The sequence below is a fragment of the Cajanus cajan genome, chromosome 6, assembly GCF_000230855.2.
Source record: "Cajanus cajan strain Asha chromosome 6, NIPB_CcT2T_4, whole genome shotgun sequence".
Lineage (NCBI taxonomy): Eukaryota > Viridiplantae > Streptophyta > Magnoliopsida > Fabales > Fabaceae > Cajanus > Cajanus cajan.
Genome location: NC_138522.1, coordinates 35,209,219 through 35,236,246, shown reverse-complemented (window position 1 = coordinate 35,236,246; position 27,028 = coordinate 35,209,219). Strand labels below are relative to the sequence as shown.

Genomic DNA, 27,028 nt, shown 5'->3' with positions numbered 1-27,028 from the left:
TAAATAAATATTATGTTTGAATATATAAATTATATTTAAAATTTGTATAAATAGATATTTTTAAACATATAAATTATATTTTTTTTATAATAACATATAAATTATATTTTAAATTATGATAAATAATTTATATTGTAGTCTAATATTATTTTTATTTATTGATAATTTATTTAAAATATTAAAATTTAATTCATAAATAATTATGATAAATAAAAAATAAATTAAATAATAAGTTAAAAAATCTGTAAAATCTCTTACGTGAAATAAAAGTTTTTAAATACACTCTCGTATAAAGGTTCATGTTTAATATATAGGAGATAATTTTAATGATTACACTCACCTTGTAAAGACCCGTCAATGGTCACTATACTATGTGAACACTTCTAAACAAACATGTATCTTATCCAAATCATGTTAAACAAGACAGTCAACAATGCATATGAATACATCATAGCATACATCATATGCAAACATATTAACAATGTGTCCACACATTCACCTAATAAGAGATCTCCTAACATAATAGAGTAGTCTAAATGTCTTGACCCTACCTAATTAACTTGATCATCTCTAAACTAGATAAATCCATCAACACGATCATCTCTATAATAGATGACCCATCAATCGAATTGGATCACCAATTTCAACAACATGATTTCTCAAATTTCACCACTTACACTAGGAAAGTTTGATTCTACCATTAATAGTGGTATAACTGGGTATAAGCGTACCAGGACCTTGATATGCATTAACAAGTCACGTGTTGAGTTAACCCACTGATCATCCTTAAGGAATTATGCAACCTTTCTAGGTACTTGATTAAGGGTTGTAGCTCTCAACCTCCTACTTTACTACCACTAACTAAGGATTTAGAGGAGACTCAACACACCTCAAAACCTACCCTAAGAGACACACCTATTCAAGAAGGTTTTTTCAACAATAAACTACCCCAAGCACCACTCAAAGATTTCCTATGCGGGATCTTTAGTTTTCAAAAATAATTTCATCTCCTCAAGTCTTAAGTTAGTCAACATATCTTAATGTCCAAGGTTATATATATCACCTCTCCTCAAGGTTAATTGAATCTCTAGTAAGAGACATTCATCACTTACTTAGCTACCTAGATAAATGTTATACTTCGGATTTTATATGTGTCATTAAGTAATCATATAATTAACATTTGTTTATATTTTTATTTTAAATTAATTTTATTCAATAAAATATTAAATAATTTAATTTTAAAAAATTTTAAGCTTAATTTATTTACTAAAATTGTTAGTTTAACAAATAAATAATCAAAGTATACTATATAAAGAGTTATTAAAAGAAAAAATTTCGCCAAAACTCCTCTTATAGTACTAAAATAACTTGATGAATTCTCACTATACGTATTAGAAAATCAAATATCAAAAGTTAAAACACAATCACTATGAGTACGCTGTCAAATCACCTTTCTAATATTATAAAAATCACATGGGAATTATTAGGTTTGTCCTTTTTTTTTTCTTTTTCAAAACATTCATGCATGAAGTAAATATATGCCGACAATCCTTCTTTAATCTTGTATTTGAACTTTAAATTTTAAATACTTAGTTAAAAATATAAGGAAAATGATTTGTTACGAGACCGTGTATAACATCCATGAAAGACAATTTTGCGTTGACTAAATAAGATTATTATAACTGACATAGCCTTCATCTAAATATTTAATTCAGGTACATATTGAAGAGTTGAATAAATATATATTTTTCTTCAAAATTCCCTTTAATTGAAATTTATTTTTCTCTTTTTAATTGATTTCTCATATTCAAAACAAAAGACTATAACTTCAAGCGTGTGATTCAGCGGTAGGAGTTGATCCACGCCTAAGCAAGGTCAAGGGTTCGAATCCTGTCTGCTGTATGCAGCTGCGTTAAATCTTGGAGTTAGCTATCCCACCCTTTGAGGTGCCTCTAACGTAGCGAGGAGATTTGTTTGATTTTATAGTAAAGAAAAACATTTACTATCATTTACAAAACTTCGTGTGTGTTTAATGTGGCGTCCAATTTTTTGCTTCAGTTGGGACGTGAGTCATGAGATGGATAAATATCAAAATTGCTCTTAGAGAAACAAACTCATCGGTTTTGCCCAAAGTATATGTACCTTATATTAAAGCTGTGAACATATTTTGCGTCAAAATCTCAAAATTTGTAATGCATTTGATTATTAAGAGGATGGGTATATTTTATATATGTATCTTATGTTTCATATTATCACCTCATATACTTTCATTTTAATGGTAAAATTAATTTTAAACAAGTCATAAGATACTCTTCTTTTTATAATTTTTTTTTAATTTGTACATAATTTTGTTTGATGGTTGGAAAACAAAGTTAAACAATTGTAAGTATCTTAATTATATGATGCAAAAAATTAAACAATTCATGTTAATTATGATTTAGGTTGTCTCTATTGAAAAAGAAAAATTAAAATACGGTATCTTAAGTTTAAGATATTCCATTGTGATGCTCTAAACTTGCATTTTTCATTTGAACCTTATACAATTTGTGATTCTTAAATATAATGCGAAAATACCTTACCCAATGCCCTATTGGTGTTATAAACTCGCATATAGATAATCAATGTTCCTACAAATAATGGAAAACTGCCTACTAATTGGGAAGAGTTATTAGAAAATATGACTATATGTTCAAAGTGTTTTTCAGCAATAAACAAAAAAAAAAAAACTAAAAATCAATCAATCATGCTCGTTTAACGGAAGCACGATGTTCAATTCTAACTTTTGAGATTTGATGGAATTTTTCTATTGGTTCAACAAGGTCAACGAGAAGAAGAGACACGAGTTCTGGTAAGTTGTATTAAAGAAAACCAACCAAGGCCAACTGCATTTTCTTGTTGGAGCTATAACTTAAATTTCAACTCCCAAAATGAGAAAAAAAAATTATATAAGAAGAATAAACTTGTTAGGCTAGTTCGTTAAGGGCCAACTTATGAACTTAATTTAAATTTCGTATAATTATTATGTACATAAATTTCTCAATTCTGAAAAGGATTATTATTGTTTATTCTTAATATTGTAAAAGTCTGTGAATGTATACGAAACTTAAAATATTCACAATTTTTTTTTTCTTTCAAAACATGCATAATGAATTTGATAGAATATATAATTAATTCTCCATATCTTAGCTACATAACCTTTATGGGTTAAATATAGATAGCAGAAATGTTCTTCTTTATGAACAAGAATGGAGTTGATCATGTATGTTTTAATTAAATACTATTGTTTTTTTTAATATTCATTTATGCATGGTATTTATAAGAGTGAAGATCTCTTTATTCTCCTAGTCTTGAGTCTTGACCAAGTGGGTGGGTAGGTAGTAAGATAGATAAGATAGTGAGAAACTAATAAATGAATAAAATTATTATAGAATGTCGGTAAGGTACCAATTTGATTGGAATCTATGTGCATATCTATGCATGACTGCTTAGCATGTCATGATCAGGATTCATGGCAGACATTGACATTAGGCACACATGATTGAACCTTGTTTTCTTCCGCGAACAAAGTGAACTTATACTTGACACCAACGTTTGTGCACGACTCACATTCACTATCACTAACATTACCACCCACTTTTTTCTTAATACCTTTCGTGCCAACCTCTTCCAATACCCAATTTTATGTATCTTGTCTTGTGCTCTACAAATTAAATAAACAATTCTAAACTGAGGTTATGAAATTGACAAGTGAATGTTAATAACATGTTCTCGAAGATATTATTATATTGGTTGGTTCTCATGATATATATAATACATTGAACTAATCCAAGCGTGTAGTTCAGCGGTAGGGATTGATCCATGCTTAAGCAAGGTCAAGGATTCAAATCTGTCTTGTGTATGCAACCGCGTTAAATCTTGGGGCCAGCTATCCCACTCTCGTGAATACTCCAGGAACGAACAAAAAAAAATAAAAAAAATACATTGAACCTATAACCGTGTCCTTCATTAGAGGCGAAACACAACCAGACAGATTAAAAGGTATATGATTTTCTCTAACAATTTGATACATGCTTTCGTGCAACATATGCTACAGTGCTATTATTATTATTTATTTATTTTTTAACATTCTAACTAAAATTTTAGCAGATTTAATTTTTATTATATGTCTAAAATTTATAATAAATTATATATACAAATAAATATCATATAAGAATATATAAATTATATTTAAAATTTATATAAATTTTTAAACATATAAATTATATTTTAAATTTATAATAAATAATTTAAATTGTAGTATAAGATTATTTTTATTTATCAATAATTTATTTTAAAATTGTTAAATTTGATTCATAAATAATTATGATAAATGAACATCAAATTAGATAAGAAGTTGTGTTTGAATGGAAGATTTTAATGTAGTAATTCATTTATTTTTAAGAATTTCAAAAGCTTTGAGTAAAATGTTTTGTTTGAATAGTGAATTTACTAGAAATTTGAAATTGAAGAATTTATAAAATCTCTTAAAATAGTTGAATTTTAAATTCTCTCAAAAATAAAATTGAATAAAAATTTCTTAAAACATGTCTTGAAAATAAAAAATAAAAAAAACGATCTATTTAATATGTAGAGTTGATTTGCATACCGTGGCTTTAGTTTATCTTAATTCATTGAGGAGATAGTGTGATCCTACAAATAGTAGTTCAGAGTATCCAATGGGCTTTCTACAAGCCCATATTGTTGCCATAGAACCAGCAAAGCCACCAGCTAGGCAGGGACTTTGTTCTTAGTTCGTTTTGTATATTGAACTGAAAAATTATTCCAATTGTGTTTTTTTATAACATGAACCTTAATCAGTTAATTTTTAGCATGATCAAATCCTAATTCGACCTCTTAAATGTTTTGTTGTTAATTATTTTTATGGCTTTTCTTTTTTATTTTTATTTTTTGCAATGCTTATTTGCATTTATTGAAAAAAAAAAGGTAACATTTATTTGGTGTAGTTTTTTTTCTTCTTATTTGCATTTTTTCACTGTTTTTAAGGCTATTAGAAACATTTTTTTTTTATTTCATACGCCACTTGTATCTCCCTCTTTTTCCATGACAAACAAAGCTTGCTTCCATCTTGCTCATTGATTCCTTTTTAACATTAGTTGACTTTGTTGCTCTTATGCTGGCACACACAATCAAAGCCTAAATTCTCCTTGTACTTTTCTCATAAAGTACTAATACAGTAATACTAGTACTAATACATTTTCTTGTGATTTTCATTTTTGTTTAAAAGTTGCAATAAAGAATTGCATTCAAGAACATATTCTAATTTTAGGGGTTCTTATTGATTTTTTAATGATGAATTATGTTTCTTTATAATAATTATTTTTATGTTTTCAATTAAGATTTCAAATGCCCTTTTAGGTGTTTGGATTTTTTTTAAACACCGCTATATTAGACATAGAGGACTACTATGCGGATCAAGGGTATCAAAATTGTAAATATAATCAATTTTTTATTCATGTTTTATACCAAGGTTCAAAATAAAAAGTCTTGCGCTTTAATTTATTATCTTTTTTTTATTTATATAAATAAACTCATATATAGTATATTATAATTTAAATAATATATAATAATACATTCTGAGAAAAATATATTTGCTTTTTTTTTTGGATAAAAAAATAACTGCACCAACAGTTTTAGATATTTTTGGTAACATAAAGCAGCTCATATTCAACAGCTTACAAAATATGATAAAAATAGCAACTAATACATGCGGAAAGACAAAATGATGACAACGAAGGATATCCAAATAGTACAGGACTCGTAAAATCTCAACCACAATCTCAGATTCTGACCCTAAATATCCACAATACTCTTCTCACACAAACTACCCTAAGTACACTAGATATCAGAAGGATGTAGGTTGATCCCAAGATCTTCAACTATTCAATATTGACCATTAACTAAGAAAATTTGAAATCTTCCATCTGATTGAAACTGAGCTTCCAAGCATGGCTTTTACATCAATTGCTCCACAGTACTCATCTACACCATCTTTGCATTCTTTGGTACCTTCTTTAGAAGCCACACGCGATCATAACTCATGGTGGGGGAGAGTGAGATCATACAAATCCACGGGAAAAAGATCACTCCAACAGAATATCACAAGAGGCTTAACAATCCAGGGTGCAGCCACGAAACCAGCAAAGTCGCCAGGTATTTGTTCTTAGTTACTCTTACTGAATTCAATTGCCATGGCATTTTGAAGACATTATAGAAACTTAATAGCTCTTTTTCTTTTTTAACTTCCCTTAGCTGAAGAAGACTGGAAGATTAAGAGAGAGTATCTGCTGGAAAAAAGGGTAAAGATTCACCTGTTTGTCATACATACTCTCTCTTGAATGCACAAACAAGTACATTGTAATTTGCATTCTTAGCACTTCATGATAAAGTGAGTACAAAGAAATTTGAAATAAATGCAAAACGTGTAAATTTAAGGTAACATAAGCTTGAAATGTCTTTTGTATCATAATATGCATCTTGGGTACACAAAAATTAATAAAGGGACAACCAGACTATCTAGTCACACAGGCTATAATTAATAATAAATCGTACCTCTAAATCTATGTGTGGAATTAAGGGTATGTGATATGTTGTTTGTTTTATATGCAGAGTAAATGTTAAAAGGTGTATGATTATGATATTGCAGGTAAGAAGTGTGGATGCAAAGGAAGCTCTGCGCCTTCAGAAGGAAAATAATTTTGTGATTCTCGACGTAAGGCCAGAAGCAGAGTTCAAAGAGGTTAGTTAACAAATTTTAGAAGCCTTTTATTCCAACTTCAACGTGCCTGCACATTTATGATGCATTTTTGGGTCTATCTGGTGTTTCTGATTTCCATGAGTGGTTATATATTGGGGTACAAAGGATAAAATTGATAAGTTTGGCTATTAGTGTAGGCCCATCCTCCAGATGCTATCAATGTGCAAATATATAGGCTTATAAAAGAGTGGACAGCATGGGACATTGCCAGACGGGCTGCATTTGCATTTTTTGGTATTTTTGCCGGGACTGAAGAGAACCCTGAGTTCATTCAGAGTACGATAAATTTACCTCGTTATGCATTGCTTGAATTCTTGCATTTCTTGTTTTCTGAAACAAAATATTTAATTCATGCTGGCAGCTGTTGAAGCAAAATTAGATAAAAAGGCAAAGATAATAGTAGCTTGCTCGGCGGGAGGTACTATGAAACCAACACAAAATCTGCCCGAAGGTCAACAATCAAGGTATTGATTATTTTGAATTTCTTATGGCTAATTCCCTATTTTATTCTCTCTGGATTTTTACCTTTTGCTAATAGAATAAATAGTCCAAATTGGTTTAAGACATTTTGTGAAATGTATCCATTTTGCATGGCAATTGAGGCGATCCTTTTAGATGCGTTTGGACAGTGCATCCAGCCTCGGATTCAGAGATTAAAACTTAGTAGGCAGAGTAATGAGATTTATATCACTGTAAGCCATTCTATCAAGCTATTATATGTTTAAAAGTAAGAAAAACAACACGAATGGTTGACAAGAAGCAAGTCAAATCCAACCACAATTAGCAATTAGCTCTCAATCCCAAATAAGTTCTTCAACGGCTAAAATACAAAATGTAAGTTGCAGCTAATAACTTGGATTGCATGGATGTAAGATCAAGGAAGCTATATGATTGTCTGCAATATATCATCTTCTTACGGCTGTAGTCTATATGTTGCATATCACTTCTTGTATGACTTGTGATTATGTTACCATCGACTCTTCAAATGATTGATATTTTGCTCTAATGGTCACATCTTGATACTTTAACAGGTCTCTCATAGCAGCTTACTTGCTGGTCCTTAATGGTTATACCAATGTCTTCCATCTTGAAGGTGGTCTTTACTCATGGTTTAAAGAGGATCTGCCAAGTGTTTCAGAGGAATGAATTTAGTGTCAAGAATGTACATGAAGTGAAGCCTAGACCTAGTTTTGACCATAATGAGAATGTTAATAAATGCATATGAAGAACAGAAACCAACAAATTGAAATGTCATTATTGAGCTAGTGCAGAAAATCAGTATGCAAGAATTGACAACTAAAATATCATGTTACATTCTCTAAAGACCGCATCCCTAGCATAAACTGGAAAGGCTCAATTTATCAGCAGTGTGTTATTAGCATTTTGAGATTTAGCACCACGCATAAACCATGTTTCTGAACAGCTGATGCATATTGCTTCAACGAAAAAACCAAGTTTTGTGTTCAAACATTTTCGATTCCTTAAGATATTTAATTATGCCTGAGGCCAAAAAGAAAGTTTGGGAAAAAAGGTATTGATTTAAACTTTAAACCTACCATTGCCTAAGCCTTTAAAGAAGCTCTTGCCATGGCTACAGCGCCGTCATAACTTCGATTTCCTCCAATAAAACCACTCATGTGCACAAAAGTACAACCTGGGATTCCAGCAACCTCAGAGAGCTTATCATTTTCCAAACCCCTCCACAGAAATGGTAACGGTTTTCTGCTCTCAAATCTAGCAGGCGAAATTGCCACTGCCTGCAGTCGCCAATTCTCACTTCTATCATCCTACAAACAGTAATCATCTATTACATAATTTATCGGTCATATAGTAAAACACATTATATATCCCATATATATCCCAAGATTTACAAGTTGGACATGATGCCTGCAATGTAAACCACTATACAGGTTTCTTTTTGGGGGGAGCGGGGCAACAATTATATATACACATACTCAATTTGAAATGTAATGGTCTATTTGAATCAATTTCTCTAAAAACACTTCTAGAAAAAAAAATGATATATTTTTTCATAAATTAAAATTAGTTTATGCATAATCTAATTTGTAGATACTCTTTCCTATTAACTTCTCTAAAATCTTACTTTTAATTTGTGTATAAACTAATTTTAATTTATAGCAAAATTATTTCGATTTCATTAATTTTATTCTCTTAGAAGTGTTTCTATTGAAAGTTATCCAAACACACCTTAATTAAGTTAAACATACATACCGGGTAAAGAACATATTTGATAGAAGGATTGATTTCCATTTCCTCCTCAAGCTCATGTATGTGAAGTTTCCACTGCAAAGCAATAAAAGGTTTTAGGTAACAGTCACAATGATATTCAAAACCTGCAAATCTAGTAATTTACCCTTACAGTAATCACTAAAAACCTGTGAGATTAATTAAATGCCCTGTGGGTTGTGTCTTACAGGACAAGACCGGTTAAGCTTGATGATTTGTCCACTCAAATCAACACTTTCCCTCGCTGCAAGACTCTCGACAACAATCGTCCGCGCCGGTAACCATGACTTTGCAAAATACTTGACATTCTCCAAAAACTCAGCTCCAGCTAACTTCATGGCTTGACGAAAAGCCTGGTTTTCTCTTTGAGGTGAGTGGTCAGAGTCCATCCAGTTCAAATTCAAGCGTTTTATTCTAGAAGACAGAGTCGTGTTAACTTCATATTTTGGAGGGAAATCTAGGTCATACTGATTCACTCCGTTATCCGCAGCATCAATCGCCTCAACGAAGTTTCTGTATATAACGGGATACAAGTGGCGCACGTGAGAATGGGCTTGGTGAAGCCCAAGCACGTTTGCGATTATCTCCAATCCAAAATGCTAGAGGAATGGGAAGGAGTAATGAGTTAGGTTATGAAATAAATAAGCAGCGAAAGGAAAAGGGGAAAAGGGGAAAAGTGGAAAGTGCAAGGACCTTGTAGACAAGGCCAGCGCTGCTGAGCTTAGTGGCGAAGGGGATCGTAGAGGCCTCCAACGTCGACGAGTGCGTGGAGTGATTGGAGAAGGTTGGGGTCTCTGGTTCGGACGATGTGAGCGGCGGAGAAGCGTTTGGAGAGGCGAAGCAGGGAGCAGGCGAGGGCTTCGTCGCAGTGGAAGGTTCCGTCGTGAGTTCCTACAGTCACGCGCGTGGAGAAAGACGATGCTATCAACCATCGTTTGTGCCTAAGTCCCGCGAGTTTAACCATTTCTGGAAGTGACTCTCTCTGACGCAACAGACGGGAACACAAGAACCATGTACGCAGCCCTCAGTTCTATAAAAGTTGCATCTTTTAAGATACGAAGCTTGTTAGGGAATGTCATTCATTTGAGTTATTTCATGTATTAAAAAATAAAAAAAGTGATTCTGAATGTGTCATGTTAGTATTAACTCAAACACAAATTTATTCTAATGATAAAAAACTTTAAAAAATTTAATTTTTAGAATTTTTTTTCTAGTCATTTATGAATCAATTTTAAATTTTTATTAAAAAAGGTAATTGCACTACAATGAAAGAAAATAAATTACGAAAAAAAATACACAAGAAGTAGATATTAAAAATAAAATAAAATAATAATAAATACATAGACATTATACAAAATTAATTTTCATCATTATTATTTCTGAAACGTTCCCAAATATGTTCAATAAGATTTGCTTGAAATCTGGTAAGGAATGGTTGCTTAAAGAAACAACTTTCTCTCTTCTTCAAACAACTCATGTTGCCACGTCAGAGTCCTCCAATGATAAGAAACCGGGGCTTGAGTTGTTTTATAGGACAAACAACTCCCATTAGAGTTGCTCTTAGAGCATCTAGCATGGAAGTAATAGGTCTCACTGTGTTACGTCACTTATAAATAATTTATATTATATTTTTATAATTTTTATTTTAATAGAAATTGTTTATAAGCACCTTCACTTTTTTACAATTTAATTATACTTTTTAACAATTCACACTACACTTTATGATAAATTTTTAAAAAATTAATTATTATGGATAATATATAAATATGAATAACAAATAAAAGAAATTACATAATAAAAAAATACAATAATAAAAAGAAATTACATAATAAAATGAATTACCAAAAATTACAACAAAATTAAATATAAAAACTAAGAAATTACATAATACTATAAATGCACGATAAATTGTTTGTAACGATAAATTATTTATAACAATAAATACGCACTAATTTTCGTTATTATGATGTCCAAAACGTCCCCAAATATGTTCTACCAAGTCGTGTTGTAGTTGTCGGTGTTGCTGTCTATCATGAAGATGTGCCCTCCTTTGTAAGTATGTTGTAGTAAAAATAGGATGAGGACCAATAGATACATCGGAAGTCAAGACTTCGTTACTACTATTATCATAATCAAAATTAATATTGTATGTGTGTCTCTCATCTTCAACTATCATGTTATGTAGTATGATACATGCATGTAGGGGTGAGCATTAAACCGACACCCGAACCGAACCCGAAAAACCCGAAAAAAAATATTGCTTTTGGGTGGGTTCGGGCGGGTCTTATGGGTAAATCGGGTTAAAATTTTGATTTTATACGGGTTATATTGGGCGGGTTTGGTTTTGAATTTTTAAACCCGCTAAAAACCGAACCCAACCGAAAATGAGATAAGTTTAAATTTTTATTACTTTTGTATAACTAAACAACAATGGTCCAAATTTAAAAGTCTTTATTTCAAGTATAATATAGCCATCAATTTGTAACTTATTTTTTTCCTTTTTCTCATAACTTAGATATTTATTTTGTCTTCTCCTTCCTCATTCAACTTCTCAACACACTAGTCCATTTTTAGAGTTATCTTTTTGCTTCTTTCTTTGTCTTTCTTTTCCATCTTCTTATCTCCATTTTGAGTACATTTTGTGTGACTGTGATTTCTTATGGTTTTGTAATCTAACTTTATATTTCTTTTCCATGTAACAACTATGAATTTTGTTATCTTTTATTTTTGCTTCTTTAGTTTGTAAATGTTTCAACTACGAATCTATTTACACCATCTATTGTCACCTTCATTCTATTTTTATACACTATTTTAAAAATATTTTTTATCGTTTTAAGCTTCATCTTTGTTAAGATAAATTGGTCTACAAAAAAATTGTAACCCGATTATACCCACCCGCTTAAATCCGAATCCGTTTCAACCCGAACCGCCTCAAATCGAAAGCTCAGTCGGTCGGATATGGGTCACATTTTTTCAAAGCCGGTTTACAACGGGTTGGACATTTTTCACCCGAACCCGACCAAACCCACCCGTTGCTCACCCCTACATGCATGCATGATATTCTTCAATGTATCAACACGCCAAGCACGTGTTGGTCCACGCACAATTGCAAATCGAGATTGCAATACTCCAAATGCTCGCTCTACATCTTTTCTTGCCGATTCTTGTTGTTTGACAAATAATTTCATCTTTTCTCCTTGTGGCATAGGGATAGTCTTCAGAAATGTAGCCCACTCTGGATAAATACCATCAGCAAGATAATAACCCATATTATATTGGGTTCTATTCACTATGTATTGTACAGCAGGAGCTTGTCCTAACAAAACGTCATTAAACACATTCGAAGCATTCAACATATTAATGTCATTATTTGAACCTATCGTGCCAAAAAAAGCATGCCAAATCCACAAGTCTTGTGAAGCTACAGCTTCAAGCATAATTGTGGGTTTGCTGTGATCACCTTGACAAAAATTTCCTTTCCAAGCAACTGGACAATTTTTCCATTCCCAATGCATACAATCAATAGACCCTAACATACCTGGAAAGCTACGTGCATTCCCCATTTGAAGTAGTCGTTCAACATCTTCATTGTTAGGCCTCCTAAGGTATTCAGCTCTGAATATGTTGCACACACCGGATACAAATCTCTCTAAGCATTCCACAGCAGTGCTTTCACCAATTCGAATGTAATCATCTGTACTATCAGCACTTGATCCATATGCTAATATATGAATTGCAGTTGTGCATTTTTGTAATGGTGAAAGACCCTTCTTTCGAGTTGCATCAACCCTCATCTGGAAATAATCATCATAATGACCAAGGGCTTCTACAATTCTAAGGGACACATGCCTTTGCATTCGAAATCTTCGTCGAAATTGAGCATATGTGTAAATTGAATTCTCAGAGAAGTAATCATTGAACAATCGATTGTGCCCTTCTTCACGACATCGATCAATCATCAATCTTTTTTTCCTTCGACGAGTAGTGTTGTCAGATTGTTGTTGCATCTCAAGTGCTATTCTCATTAAATATTCGTCGGTGTTATCTTCAAGTTCCTCATCTATAACTTGCTCAAACAAAGCATCAAAGTCTTTGTCGAAATCCATTTTGTGGAAAACTAAAGTGTCTACTTTAGAGAAAATAGGAAGCAACAAATAGATTTTGAGACAAATAAGACAAGTAGGTTTTGATAATGAGATGCAACAAATGTGTATCAATTATATAGTGTCATAAAAAATGGCTAGTTTGCAACGGCTAGTTTCATACCGGCTAGTTTATAACAGCTAGTTTTATAACAGCTAGTTTATAACGGCTAGTTTCATAACGGCTAGTTTCATAACGGCTAGTTTATAAATGCTAGTTTCATAACAACTAGTTTATAACGGCTAGTTTCATAAGCATAAATGAGAAATAAAGTTACAACAAATTAAATTAAATTATAATAAAACTAGTCTAATTTGCGATAATTAAAATTACAATAATATTTATTCTTCTAATTTGCGCCTAATAAAATTACAAGCCAATTCATGATCTTTGAGTTGCTTCTTAGTCATTCCAAGTGTGTCCTTCATGAGAATGCCATACATTGCACTAAAGTTAGCCGCCTCCTTCGCTTCAGCCAATTTCTTTATTGCAATACTTCTTTCTAACATTGCTTTTGCCATATTATCCAACTCTTTTTTGTCAGAAGATTTTTCGTCAACCGTTGCTTTACTATTTCTTTTCGCTGCTTTTTGACCTATTGGACGAGACATTGGTGTTGTTGGGTCATATTTTTGACAATCATTGGCTACATTTATATTAGAAGACGTTGAGTATTAAACTACAAAAAAACACTCATTACAGATGGACATTTTCCCACGGATAAATATCCGTCTGAAAAATGACATTACCGACAAATTTTTCTGACGGATATGTGTTCGTCTGAAATATAAACGATTTCGAAGGATATTACTCACAAATTTTTTCCTTCTGTAATTTCATATAGATGTTACCCACAGATTTTTTTCGTTTATAATTTCAGATGAATTTTACCCACAGATTTTTTTCGTGGCAAAATTATGATATTTCAGACAGATATTTCCCACATATTATCAATATATTTCTATGTTATATAGTTAATTTTATTTAAATTGATAAATATATAATTAGTGAAATGATATTGATGCATGATAATCTAAATTTAAAAGATAATTTGTTAATATTTATAATAATTTTACCAATTTTGAGCTATATTGTTTTTAATAAAACAAGATTGTTATTTAGTACAATTTTAAAATGATTTTTTAAAAATATTATTAACAATACCCACAAAATTACCGATGTTATTACCGACAGATGTATTTATGGATAATTTTTTTATTTATAATTTATTTTAAAAATAATAAAATTAATTCATAAAAAATTGTGATAAATAAAAATTAAATTAGATTAATCCAAATAGGTCATAATTGATCTCAGGCCCAAAGCCCAATGAAACCCTAATTCACACAAAGGTACGTGCATTACTTATACGAGACTTATACACCCACAAACACTAACTTTAGCATCAGAGTCTCTTTTGTAGGTACCACTCCCACTTGGAACAGCAACCGTACCCAGCGAAGGAGGCTCACCGATCTTGCCCAGCAGATCGTCCCTACAACCGATCTCTGGTAAGAACATTTGGTGCCCACCGTGGGGCTGATCAAGACAGCTCTTATTGACCACGCTTATGGTTTTCACCCGAAGTCATAGTAGACGAGCAACAGATGACCTAGATCGCACGACTAGAATGGACAGTGAAGCGGCGCTGAGAAGACTGATCGAACAGGTCAACCAAATGCAGCAACAACACGCAGCCGACATGGATAACATTCATGCCCAGCACGAAACCGACCTAGCGGCACTGCTTGCTGAGAATGAGCGCATTCGCGCCCAGCTTCCTCGCCGCCCTTCTGATCAACCCCCTCAACTGAGTAATCAGAACGAGGAAGAGGGGCACTCAGTTTCCCAGCCACCAACCGCGCCTAAGGCACCTACCCACAGGTCTAGTGCGCATCGGTCACACATGCCGATGGCGAGGTCAGACCATGAAGTTAGCAATGCGCCTGCCCAAGCCCCAGGGCATAGGGTAAGCATCCGCTGCCACCCCTTTGTTGACGGCATCATGGAGACGCCCCTTCCTTTCGGATGGAAGCCTCTTAACATCGACCGTTATGACGGCACTGCTGGCCTGGACGAGCACATCAACCTATACGTCACACAGGTAAACCTATACACTAATGAGGATGCTATTCTGTGTAGGGTTTTTTCGACCTCGCTCAAGGAGGCAGCACTCGCCTGGTATACCCAACTGCCGGCGAGATTAATTGACAACTTCGACACCTTGGTCAGACGATTTATGGCATAGTATGCAATGAGTCGACCTCATCACGTTACATCAACCGCCCTGGCCAGTCTTAGATAGGGCGACAACGAATCACTGAGGACGTTCATGGAGCGCTTTCTCAGCATCTCGGTTAAGATTCGAAACTTGAACCCCGAGGTCGCCCTACACGCCATGCTCATGGAACTCAAGCCAGGACCGTTTGTCGACAGCCTGTGTCGGCGACCTCCTGTCGACATGGACGAGCTCCGTGCCCGAGTTGCATGCTACATCCAGATGGAAGAACACTCTGCTTTTCGCGACCAAGTTCACGGAAAACACAGGCAAAGTCGGACCACGGGCATAAGGACAAGGTTAAGGTCACCAACGACAGCTAGTTCAAGAAAGCTGCCAGGGCAAACAAAGGGGGGGATACGACTTCTACACCCCCCTAAACGCACCTTGTGTCCACATCCTGGAGGAAGCCAGCAACAGTAACCTGCTCACTCTGCCACCACCTGGACACAGCCCCAACAGTGCTGACAAATCCAAGCATTGCCGGTACCATAAAAACTATGGTCACACAACCGAGGAATGCCGCACACTCAGAGATCGCATAGAGGAACTCGTCTAGGGGGGACACCTCGAACAATACGTCCAACGACAGCAAGGTCACAGAGGAGGCTATAACAGACGAGGACGAGGCAGAGGTTGAGGTTCGGGAACTCGCACGGACCAACCCTATGGTTCTCAGCCAAACGCTGGTGGCGCGGTACAGGCCGAGGTAAGTCAGGAAACAAGGTCAGCCCCCTGCGGGGAGTCATCAACACAATTGCAGGTGGTTTCGCAGAGGGAGGCTCTAGCAGCTCGGCACAGAAAAGACACTTGCGCAGCATCAACAATGTTCACCCCGCACCACAGCACACCACCGATCACCTTCATCGACGACGACTACACTGGCGTCTGTCAAAACTAGGATGATCCAATGGTCATCGCCGTGGAGGTCGCCAATTGGGAGGTCCACAAGACGTTGATCGACCAAGGAAGCTCGGCTGACGTCCTATATTGGCCGACGTTCCTCAGGTTAGACATCCCTCACTCCCTTATCCAACCTCACACAGAACCCCTAGTCAGTTTTGCAGGAGAGCGAGTTCACACTCGAGGGTACGTGGACCTGCTGAAAACCTTCGGAACCTCCCTTGACTCAAGGCGGATCATGGTCCGATATCTCCTCGTCAAGGCCAACACATCCTACAATATAATCATCGGAAGGCCGATGTTGAACCAACTCGGAGCAGTGGTATCTATCCCGTACCTCACGATGAAATTCCCAGGGAGTGGTGGCAAGATCATCTCTGTCAGGGCGAACCAGAAGACAGCTCGGCAGTGCTACGCTGAGAGCTTGAAAGTCTCACCATCCGAAGAGCGCCACAAAAGTGACCCTCCTACAGTAGCTCACATCACCCAGGTTGACATCACTGACCTAGACCCGAGGTCGGAATCCCATGAAGAATGACCGAGTCCCATTGACGAGCTTAACGACCTTTAAGTCAGCAAACTCCCCAGACAATGTACAAAGATAAGCAAACAGCTAAACCCGGAGTTACGGCAGCAACTTGAAGCTAAAATTTCCAAGAACGTCGACCTTCTCGCATGGTCAAGCGTTGACATGCCAGGTATAGACGCTAACTTCATTTATCACAGGTTGGCAATCCATAAGGAGGCAAAACCAGTGTCCCAGAGAAAGCGGAAGGTCGATGGTGAGACACGAGAGGCCATCATCACTAAGACACAAAAGCTACTGAACGTGAGCTTCATCCGCGAAGTCAGAGACACCACGTGGCTGGCAAACATGGTACTGGTGAAAAAGAGCTCGGGGAAGTGGCGTATGTGCGTCGACTACACTGACCTGAACAAAGCATGCCCCAAGGACTCGTACCCCTTATCGAGCATCGACAGGCTAGTCGATGGAGCATCCGGGCACGCCCTCCTCAGCTTTCTAGACGCTTACTCCGGGTACAACCAGATCATGATCTACCCACCGGATGAGGTGCACATGTCGTTCATCACTGACCACGCCAATTTTTGCTACCGAGTGATGCCATTCGGTCTGAAAAACGTAGGAGCCACCTACTAATTACTGATGGATAAAGTTTTCCACCAATAGATTGGGCAGAACATGGAGGTCTACGTTGACGACATGGTGGTCAAAATCACTTTTGTCGAAGGTCATGCTGCCGACCTGGCCGAGGTGTTCAGTCAGATCAGAAAACACAACATGCGCCTCAACCTAGAGAAATGTGTCTTCGGCGTCCAGGGAGGAAAATTCCTTGGTTTCATGATCACCAGCAGGGGCATTGAAGCCAACCCAGAGAAATGCAAAGCTATTATCCAAATGCAGAGCCCTCAGACTGTGAAAGATGTCCAGCGCCTAGCAGGAAGGTTGGTTTCTCTTTCACGCTTTATCCCCAGGTTGGCGGAGAAAGCAGGGCCCATCTTCACCCTGCTGCGAAAGCCAAAGAACTTCGAGTGGAAGGACCAGTGCGAAGAGGCTTTCAAGAGCTTCAAAGTCTTCCTCACGACTCCACCAGTCCTCTAGAGCCTGGATCACCGCGCTGACCTCCTCCTCTACTAGGGATGACAAATATACTCGTACTCGCAGGTAATACCCGAACCCGTCCTGACTTTGACGGGGAATACCCGGTTTGACCGGGTACGGGTACGGGTACGGGTATGTACTTACCCGCCCCGTACTCGTACCCGTACCCGTCCCCGTTTCCATTTTTAATTTAATACTCACTTTTAATTTAATTATATTAAAAAAAATTAATATTTTTATGTGTGATTATTTATTATAATATGAGATAGAAAAATATCTTAATTATAATTATAATATAATAAAAAAAATAATTTAAAAATATTATTTTTTTTACATAAAATAAAAAATAAAAAAATTGACGGGTACGAGTATACCCGATACCCGACGGAGACGGGGATAAGGATGAAAACCACATACCCGGCGGGTACGGGGACAGGGACGGGGATGAATTTGACTCGCGGGGACGGGGACGGGTATCATAAAACCCGTACCTGCCCCACCCCATTGCCATCCCTATCCTCTACCTAGCCGTGGCAGAAGGCTCAATCAGCGCAATCATAGTACAAGAGCACAAGAAGGTGCAAACGCCGATCTACTTCATTAGCCGAGTCCTCCAAGACACGGAAAAATGGTATCAGATGATTGAAAAGCTTGCACTAGCACTTGTCACCGCAGCTCGGTGCCTTCGACCTTATTTTCAAAGTCACCAGGTGGTCGTCAAAACTGACTACCCGATCAAGCAAATCCTGAGAAAGCTGGAGCTCGCCCGACGGATGATAGCATGGTCGGTAGAGTTGTCCAAGTTTGGCATCAAATATGAAAGTCGCGGCCCCCTGAAAGCTCAATGCCTAGCAGATTTTGTGGCCAAACTAACTCCGACCTCGGCCGGCGAACAACAAGTATGGACTTTGCATGTTGACGGGTCCTCCAATTCTAAGGGTGGTGGTGTAGGTATTATCTTGGAAGGGCCGAACAAGGTCACCTTGGAGCAATCTCTCAAGTTTGGCTTCAAAGTAACCAACAACCAAGAAGAATACGAAGTGCTTCTCGCAGGACTAAGGCTGGCTCACGACCTCGGAGCGCGGAGAGTAAGTTGGAACAGCGACTCAAAGCTCATGGTGGAGCAGCTCAGCGGGGCATACCAAACTAAGAATACCCTATTGTAGAGGTACTTCCATGTAGCCTCCCAACAGATCTCCTCCTTTGAAGAGTTCACAATCCACCATGTGCCGCGCGAGAAAAATGCAAGAGCCGACCTCCTGTCCAAGCTCGCCAACACGAAGCGCCCCGGACAACATCGAACCATCATTTAGGAAACGCTGAACTCGCCCAGCCTAGATGACAAGGTTGTCAACACCAGTGACAGCACAAACCGGGGGTGGATGGCAGGGATTGGAACTACTTAAAGGCAGGGACTTTACCTGAAGATAAAGAGGAAGCTCGGAAGGTGAGAATACGATCGGCTAAGTTCGTTATCATTGGAGATGAACTGTTCAAGCGTGGCATCTCTACTCCCCTTCTGAAATACCTAGCTGAATCCCAGGCCACTTATGTCGTCGAGGAGATCCATCGAGGGATATGCGACATGCATTCCGGAGCACGCTCGATGGCGACCAGAGTACTCCAAGCTGGGTATTACTAGCCCACATTGAAGTCGGATTGCCAAGCCTACGTACAAAAATGCAAGGAATGCCAGCAGTTCGGCAATGCACATCGGCAGCCGCCCGAAGCACTCCCCCAGATGATGTCATCATGGCCTTTTGCCTAGTGGGGAATGGACATCCTTGGGCCATTCCCCCCGCGAAAGTTCAACTCAAATTCCTCCTGGTGGCAATCGACTACTTCACCAAGTGGATCGAGGCATGCCTACTCGCCAAGATCACCGCCGAGAACGTACATAAGTTTACCTGGAAGAGCATCATATGCAGGTTCGGCATTTCACATTCTCTGGTCACCGACAACGGCAGGCAGTTCATTGCGCAGAGTTTTGAAGACTTCCTCCGTGAACTCGGAGTCAAACACCTCCCGACCTCCGTGGAGCACCCACAGACCAATGGCCAACCTGAAGCTACAAACAAGGTGATACTCCGAGAGCTCAAGAAACGTCTAGGAAGAACCAAAGGACAATCGGTCGATGAGCTCCTCAGCATCCTCTGGGCGTACCATTGTACCCCCCAATCAACAACGCAGGAAACGCCTTACAAGCTAACCTATGGAGCCGATGCTATGATCCTAGTGGAGGTCGGTGAGACGTCTCATTGACGTCGTGTTTTCGACAATGAGAAAAATGCTCAAGAGACAGCGGTCAACCTCGACCTGATTGACGAGCTCAAAGAAGAAGCTCGGATCCATGAAGAAGTTTGCAAGCTCCGAGCCTCCAGAAGGTACAACACACGAGTCCGACCTCGCTCCTTTCGGGTCAGCGACTTGGTGTGGCGGCTACTAGGTGACGCTCGCAGAGATCCGTTAGAAGGGAAGCTCGCACCTAATTGGGATGGCTTATTCAGAGTCACAGAAAACTTAGAAAATGGGGCGTACCGACTAGAAGAGCTTAGCAGCAAACCCATCCCACGAAATTGGAATGCCACGCATCTCAAGTTCTATTTCAGTTGAAATTGTACGAATGAGCTGTGCACTCTTTTCCCGACTCGGTCTTTTATCCCAAAAAATAGAAAAATGGATTTTGATTGAGATGGTTTTTAACGAGGCACACCCACAACATTAATAATGTTAGTCAAGTAGCCTCGTGTAACTTAAGAGGGGGGGTGAATTAAGTTATCTAATTTTTCTTCTCTTTATTAGTTTTTCTAACTTCTTTCTTATAAAATCAATATCATAAACAATTTTTACGTAATGATGCAAAAACTTCACAACAAAATTAAAAGTATAGGGATAGAGAATTGCAAACTTGATTTTATACTGGTTCGGCCAACCTTGCCTACATCCAGTCCTCAAGTCACCCACTTGAGATTTTTCACTATGCTTGTAACCTTTACAAGACTCAAATTCTCCAACACCTAAGAATTCTCTTTCCTCGCGTTGAGAATCACAGACCACCAAGGAGAACAACAATTTCCCCTTTACAGATCAATAGAAAAGATGAATGATGTAGAACAACTCTCTTTGAAGAGTGGATTTTACACTTTGTTGATCTAGTAGAACTCTTTAGATAATATTTTCAAATGATTTTTGGCCAAGTGATTGTAAAGATAATTTTTCACAATTGAGTTCGTAACCTTTTTCTGAAAAATTATTGGTATTTATAGATGATTGTTTCATAGGTCATGACTTTTCATGAAGAGTTGTGTCTTTCTAAAATTTTCCAGAAAATAGGCTCTGGTAATCGATTACAAGACTTGGTAATCGATTACAACGGTTTAATTTCAAAATGTTTGAAACGTTGTAAAATTTAAATTTAAATTTCGAAATTTTTATCTTCTTGGTAATCGATTACATGGAATTGGTAATCGATTACCAGAGCACGTTTTAATAAGTAAATTTTGAATCATATGAGTTTCATTCTCTGGTAATCGATTACATGTACTGGTAATCGATTACCAGACTATTAAAAATAATAATTATCTTATTAAAACTTAAAATAAAGAAAACCTTTATTTTCAAAACCTTATTAATATAAAAGATTATATTTGGGTTTTCTTGAAATTCTTTATTTTAAATGGCCAAGAATCTTATGCAATATTTCTAAAGATTTCTTTTTACATATAAAGCTAGGTTGACAAGACTTATCTAAAATACTTTGAGATTCTTGTTTCTTGATCATCCTTCTTTAACTTGACCTCTTGTTTTCTACAATTTCTTTGACATCATCAAAATCCTTTACATACGTTCTTCTACAAATAAAATGACTCATTATGTTCATAGCTTTTTAATTTTACATTGTTTTGCTATAAAGTGTTTTATCTTAACCCGAGGTCGAGTTCGAACCTTGGTACGCATTGTCTTATGTTACGCTGAGGTCGAATTCGAACCTTAAGTACGAAATCTTAACCCGAGGTCGAGTTCGAACCTTGGTACGCATTGTCTTATGTTACGTTGAGGTCGAATTCGAACCTTAAGTACGAAATCTTAACTCGAGATCGAGTTCGAACCTTGGTACGCATTGTCTTATGTTACGCTGAGGTCGAATTCGAGCCTTAAGTACATAGTCTTAACCCGAGGTCGAGTTTGAACCTTGGTACGCATTATTTTATCTCACACCGAGGTCAAATTCGAACCTTAAGTTCAAAGTCTTAACCCAAGGTCGAGTTCGAACCTTGGTACACATTATTTTATCTTACACCGAGGTTGAAATCGAACCTTAAGTACGAAGCCTTAACCCGAGGTCGAGGTCGAACCTTGCGGCGAATTATCTTATCTTAAGCTGAGGTCGAATTTGAACCTCGGTATGAAATCCTAAGCCAAGGCCGAATTCAAACCCCAGTACAAATCATTTTACGCTAAGCCAAGTTTGAGCACCAAAGCGCAAAATACAGAACAAATTCAGAACAAATTCTGAGCGTGTTCTCAAATCACAAAAACGGGCGAAAACCAAGCCTAAAACATGAGCGCAAAACCAAAGGTAAAAATAAAACCATCAAAAGCGCAAGAAGAAAACTCAGGAAAATAATATATACACAGTAAGGTTTGTGAGTTCAAAACATGAATCCAAAGGGAAAGAAAAAAGAACAAAATAAACTAAGCTATTACAAAACCAAGCGACCTAGGCAGAGGCATTCTCGCTCGAGCTGTCTGGGAGGTCGTTTTTCTTCACTAGCCGCCCGAAGCGCACCTCTTTCTCCACATGGATGGGTGAGAAGTCGACCCTAGGAGTCAGCAACCTCGCCTGACGAGCTGCCTTGACAAAGCCCCTCTTATGCTCTAACAGGACAGCTCGCTCGGTCTCAACAAGCTTCCTCTCCAGCTCTGCCTCAGCCGCGGCCAGCTTGTCAAGGTCTGCCCTTAGAGCGACAGCCTCCTCCTCCTTCCCACTAAGAAGCACCTCGTCACAAAGACACCTCTCAGCAGCTTCCCCCAGCTCGGCCTTCAGCGTCGAGACCTCATCTTCAAGGGAACGCACTCTCCCCCGAGAGAAAGTGGAGAGCTTTTGAAGCTCGCCAACCTGAGCAACATAGACCTCGTTAGCCTTCAAGGCGATCTCCAAAGATTTCTGGACCCTTGCAAGATCTCTCCTCGTGGCTTGAAGCTCGGCCTCATTCTACCTCTTAGCCTCGCCTAGAGCGGCCCCCAATGCCCGATTCTCCTCCTCCAAAGGCTGGACTCGGCTCTTCACTCTTTCGAGGTCCCCTTGCTATTTCGACAACCTGTGCTTCTAGTGGTCCATAATAGCCATCACCCTCTGCATGAAGACCTCAGTAGAGTCAAGGCCCTCCACTGGCCCGACCTTCTCGATCATCCCTGGTCAGCCAAGCGCAGCGAACCCCTTGGGTAGAAGGTCTCCGCGGTCACCCCCGAACTCCACAATGAGTCCACATCCAAGGACACACTCACGTGATCTAACCTTGTCAAAGGGCGATCCTTGTCGAAGCGTTGAGCGATGTATTTACCCTTGGGGGCCTTCTTCGACGGACGAGACGGCTGCAGGGGTTGGTGTTGGGACCTCAAAGCTCGGCCCCTCTCTGCGGACCTTGGTGGGAGTTGGGGCAGAGGCCGCCTGCGCGGAAGCGGGGGCATTCAGCCATGGCGTTTCTGAGCTCGCCTCCACCCAGATCTCAGCAGCAATTTTCTCAAGCTTCGCCTACAAAAACACAAAAATTCCCTAAGGTATAAAGCCAGAAAACCACACAATGGGGAAGAAAGACAGTCAGCAACAGAAATTATACAAACATGCGCCTCACGAGCAACCTCCTTCGCGGCAGCTCGGGACGATCCCTCAGGCGGAGGGCTTCCTGTCAAGTCGACAAGGTTAGCATCGGCGGCCTTAGAGGTCACCTCCGCAGCATCTTGAGGGGCAGAGGTCCTCCCAACCTCTTTCTCTCCCCTCTTTCTTTTTTGGCGGGTTTCGAGAGGAGCAACCTCCTCCTCGCCGACCTCGGGGACCTCGATCTCGACAACATTATAACGGGCTTTCAGCTCGTGCCATTTGCTCCTCCCCATGATACCTGCAAGTGCAAAAACCAAATACATCAGTAAAAGAAAATTTTACAAACCCTGACAATTGAAAATGACGAGGTACTCACTCTCTAGACCCCTCTCCTTGTACGCCGAGTTAGCAAGCGACAAGACGAGCTTGCAATCCAAGGGACGCGAAAGCGCTTCTAGGTCTTTTATGGCAGCAGCATCCGAGGTCGTCAATTGAAGGTTGGCCGACCCGTTGAACTTGACCGGATCCTGCTGCCAGTAGAGTGGGATCCTCGGCAACCCGCCGAAGTGGAACACCTCGTCTTTTAGTGGGTCGACCTCCTTGGGCAGAACCCGGAAGAACTCCTGTTTGAAGCTCTTATACGACTGGGAGTAGAGGGAAAATAACCCCCAGCCTTACTCCCATTCAAAGACACCCAACCATAGGGAGGTACGCCCAATTTCAGTTGATACAAGTGAAGAAAAACAGGCAGGGACAACCCTATCCCTAGGGTTGAGCACAGGACTTGAAAAGCCCTCAAAAAACCCTAACTATTAGGGTGAAACTGACAAGGAGCTGAGTTGACAAAATTCAAAAAATCGCATTCAAATTGGGTAAAGGGAAGGCATACGCCTAAATCCCTAAAGAAGCACTGGTACATATAGAAAAAGGGGGGATTAGAGGTGCCCCCCATATATACACCCTCACCGGGCTGACAAGGTCCAAGCCGGATGAGCTTAGAGATGGACGATTGACAGATCTGGGGAGATCTCCCCATCGCATTGATCTCCAGAAACGACTTGAAGACGCTCTAGAACTCTCCGATGTCACCCCTGACCCACTCGTAGCTAGAAATGACGGGGAAAGGTTCCCTAGGGTGGTTCCCACCCTTTTTATTTTCGGCGGCGGCCGCCTCGACAGCCACTGCCTTACCGCGCGCCTTGCCTTTACCTTGGGCAGGCACAAAAGACGCGACATGTAACGACCCGATTGGCCATTTCACTTACCACTAAACACACCAGAAACACTAGGCAGAATAGAACAAGTATATAAATATAGAGTCTAGAATATAAATATATACATATGTCCCAAATCCAACTAGCGTTAGGGCATGAAAACAAAACAATTACATCCATGTCACTATGCCAAGTGAACAAACAGACAAAACATCCATAGGTATCAGCTTCAACTCTCAGCTGCCGACCCATCCCAAATCCTCCACCTATCCCTGCTCTACTCCCGTACATAGTACGATCATAGCAGTCCAACCACATGAAAAACACAAAGGGTAAGCTAGTATAAAGAGAAACAACATATGGGAAATCTTTAACAATAACTAAATTTCTGACCATCAACGCTTTATCAATAAACATCCAGTAAGTTATTTCCACACAGATTTACCAATACACACAAAATGCGTCGTCACGCATATCACCTCGGAGATCTCCTACAACACCTCAGCCTTTCGGCCTACAACACCTCAGCCTTTCGGCCTACAACACCTCAGCCTTTCGGCCTATAACATCCAGAAGCAACACACAGTAACACACAACTATTCAGCTTAACATATCAACTTACAACATTGCACAACTAATACACTCACATATCAACTTACAAGAATATGCAACTAATATATTTCAACATCATCAATACTATTATCTACTATAGATTCCTCCATTTAAAATTAACTCAGCATAAACAACAATTTCACATCATATGATACAACTTCACTCACGCGCCCAGCGCACTAGTAGTTGCGCCCAGCGCAATACAACCAGAGAGTATCGAGGGGGTCCGCGCGCCCAGCGCAGGTGTGCCCGCGCCTGACGGGCTCAACCAGAGAACCCAAGGCTCTCTCGCGCTTGACGCAATGGCCATTGCGCCCAGCGCTGGCCAGACAGAGACTCAAGGAGTCTCATGCGCCCAGCGTGCACAACCCTGCGCCCAGCGCGGGGAAGGCAGAGACCTCCCTTGGTCTCGCGCCCAGCGCAATTCAAATTGCGCCCAGCGCCCATGAGGCAGAGACTCCCAAGGAGTCTCACGCCCAGCGCGACAAGGGACGCGCTCAGCGCCCAAAAGAAGAACCAAAACCTGCCACAACTGGTATCGCGCCCAACGCGGGCCAAGTCACGCCTAACGCGGGCCAGCCAGAGACCCACAATCTCAAGCGCGCTCAGCGCACTCATCATGGCGCTCAGCGAGCTTGACCAAATAGGTCCCTTGATGGCCGCGCGCCCAGGCGCGAAGAACCCCGCTCAGCGCGAAGCTCAGCAGCAGCCAACCATTTTCGAACAAATTCATCAAAGACCTGCGAAAAGACCAGAAACTTCACATGCAATCGGTTCAAAACACTACATTTTCATCCAAGAGTCCAAAAGTACTACCTTTTTCAACATGCAACAACAATCAAGACTGTTCCCCAAAATTTCTCAACAATCCCCGAAACCCCAAAAACAACAAGTTTCCTTAATCCAGCCACGAATCAGCCATCAACAAGCATCTAACGAGTTCCTAGAATTCGTCCACAACCAGAAATAGCGAAAAAGAACAAAATACTAACTTCCCTTACCTCACTCAAGGAAATCGAGCTTCGGGAAGAAATGGAGAAGGAGAGAGTTGAAAAAGGAGATGAGGAAAAAGGCTCCGCACGATTTCGAACAGAATCCACCCTTCAATCAGCACCTTAAGTTGAAATGGAGCACCAAATTGGTCACAGGGAATAGCAAGTGAGAAGTGAGTGAATAGAGGGCTAGCAAAGTGATGAAGAAGAAAAATGAGAATGGGTCCGGGGAGAAGGAGAAGAAAAAAAATAAAAGGGGCCTCACAACCTCCCCAACAACAAGAGTTTTCGTCCCCGAAAACAGACTTACTTGGGAAAAGAAACGGATACTGTTCTCGGCACTGCTGCTCTACCTCCCAAGTAGCCTCACCAGTCGCTGTATC

General features: G+C 39.0%; 5 protein-coding genes across 5 annotated transcripts; 3 read left to right on the top strand and 2 right to left on the bottom strand.

Annotated features, from left to right (window-relative positions):
- The first annotated feature begins 5,858 nt into the window (after positions 1-5,858).
- On the top strand, positions 5,859-8,195 carry LOC109812490 (rhodanese-like domain-containing protein 14, chloroplastic). The gene is made up of 6 exons (XM_020376468.3): positions 5,859-6,210; positions 6,310-6,356; positions 6,704-6,796; positions 6,952-7,090; positions 7,176-7,278; positions 7,846-8,195. Exons 1-6 carry the CDS (start codon positions 6,006-6,008, stop codon positions 7,958-7,960), a joined length of 702 nt encoding a protein of 233 aa, XP_020232057.1. The 5' UTR covers positions 5,859-6,005; the 3' UTR covers positions 7,961-8,195.
- On the bottom strand, positions 7,468-10,120 carry LOC109812489 (uncharacterized). Its single transcript, XM_020376467.3, is given in 6 exon segments — positions 7,468-7,936; positions 8,371-8,601; positions 9,047-9,118; positions 9,250-9,660; positions 9,755-9,794; positions 9,796-10,120. Coding segments are annotated over 5 exon segments (978 nt in total). The 5' UTR covers positions 10,026-10,120; the 3' UTR covers positions 7,468-7,936; positions 8,371-8,376.
- A 507-nt stretch (positions 10,121-10,627) lies between these two features.
- LOC109812482 (uncharacterized) lies at positions 10,628-13,330 on the bottom strand. The gene has a single exon (XM_083076961.1). It carries the CDS (start codon positions 13,165-13,167, stop codon positions 12,067-12,069), a length of 1,101 nt encoding a protein of 366 aa, XP_082933087.1. The 5' UTR covers positions 13,168-13,330; the 3' UTR covers positions 10,628-12,066.
- Positions 13,331-16,623: 3,293 nt separating this feature from the next.
- On the top strand, positions 16,624-18,006 carry LOC145958660 (uncharacterized). Its single transcript, XM_083076169.1, has 3 exons — positions 16,624-16,875; positions 16,987-17,262; positions 17,575-18,006. The coding sequence occupies exons 1-3, from the start codon at positions 16,624-16,626 to the stop codon at positions 18,004-18,006; spliced, it is 960 nt and encodes a 319-aa protein (XP_082932295.1).
- A 638-nt stretch (positions 18,007-18,644) lies between these two features.
- On the top strand, positions 18,645-19,172 carry LOC145958659 (uncharacterized). Its single transcript, XM_083076168.1, has one exon. The coding sequence runs from the start codon at positions 18,645-18,647 to the stop codon at positions 19,170-19,172; it is 528 nt and encodes a 175-aa protein (XP_082932294.1).
- Positions 19,173-27,028: the final 7,856 nt, after the last annotated feature.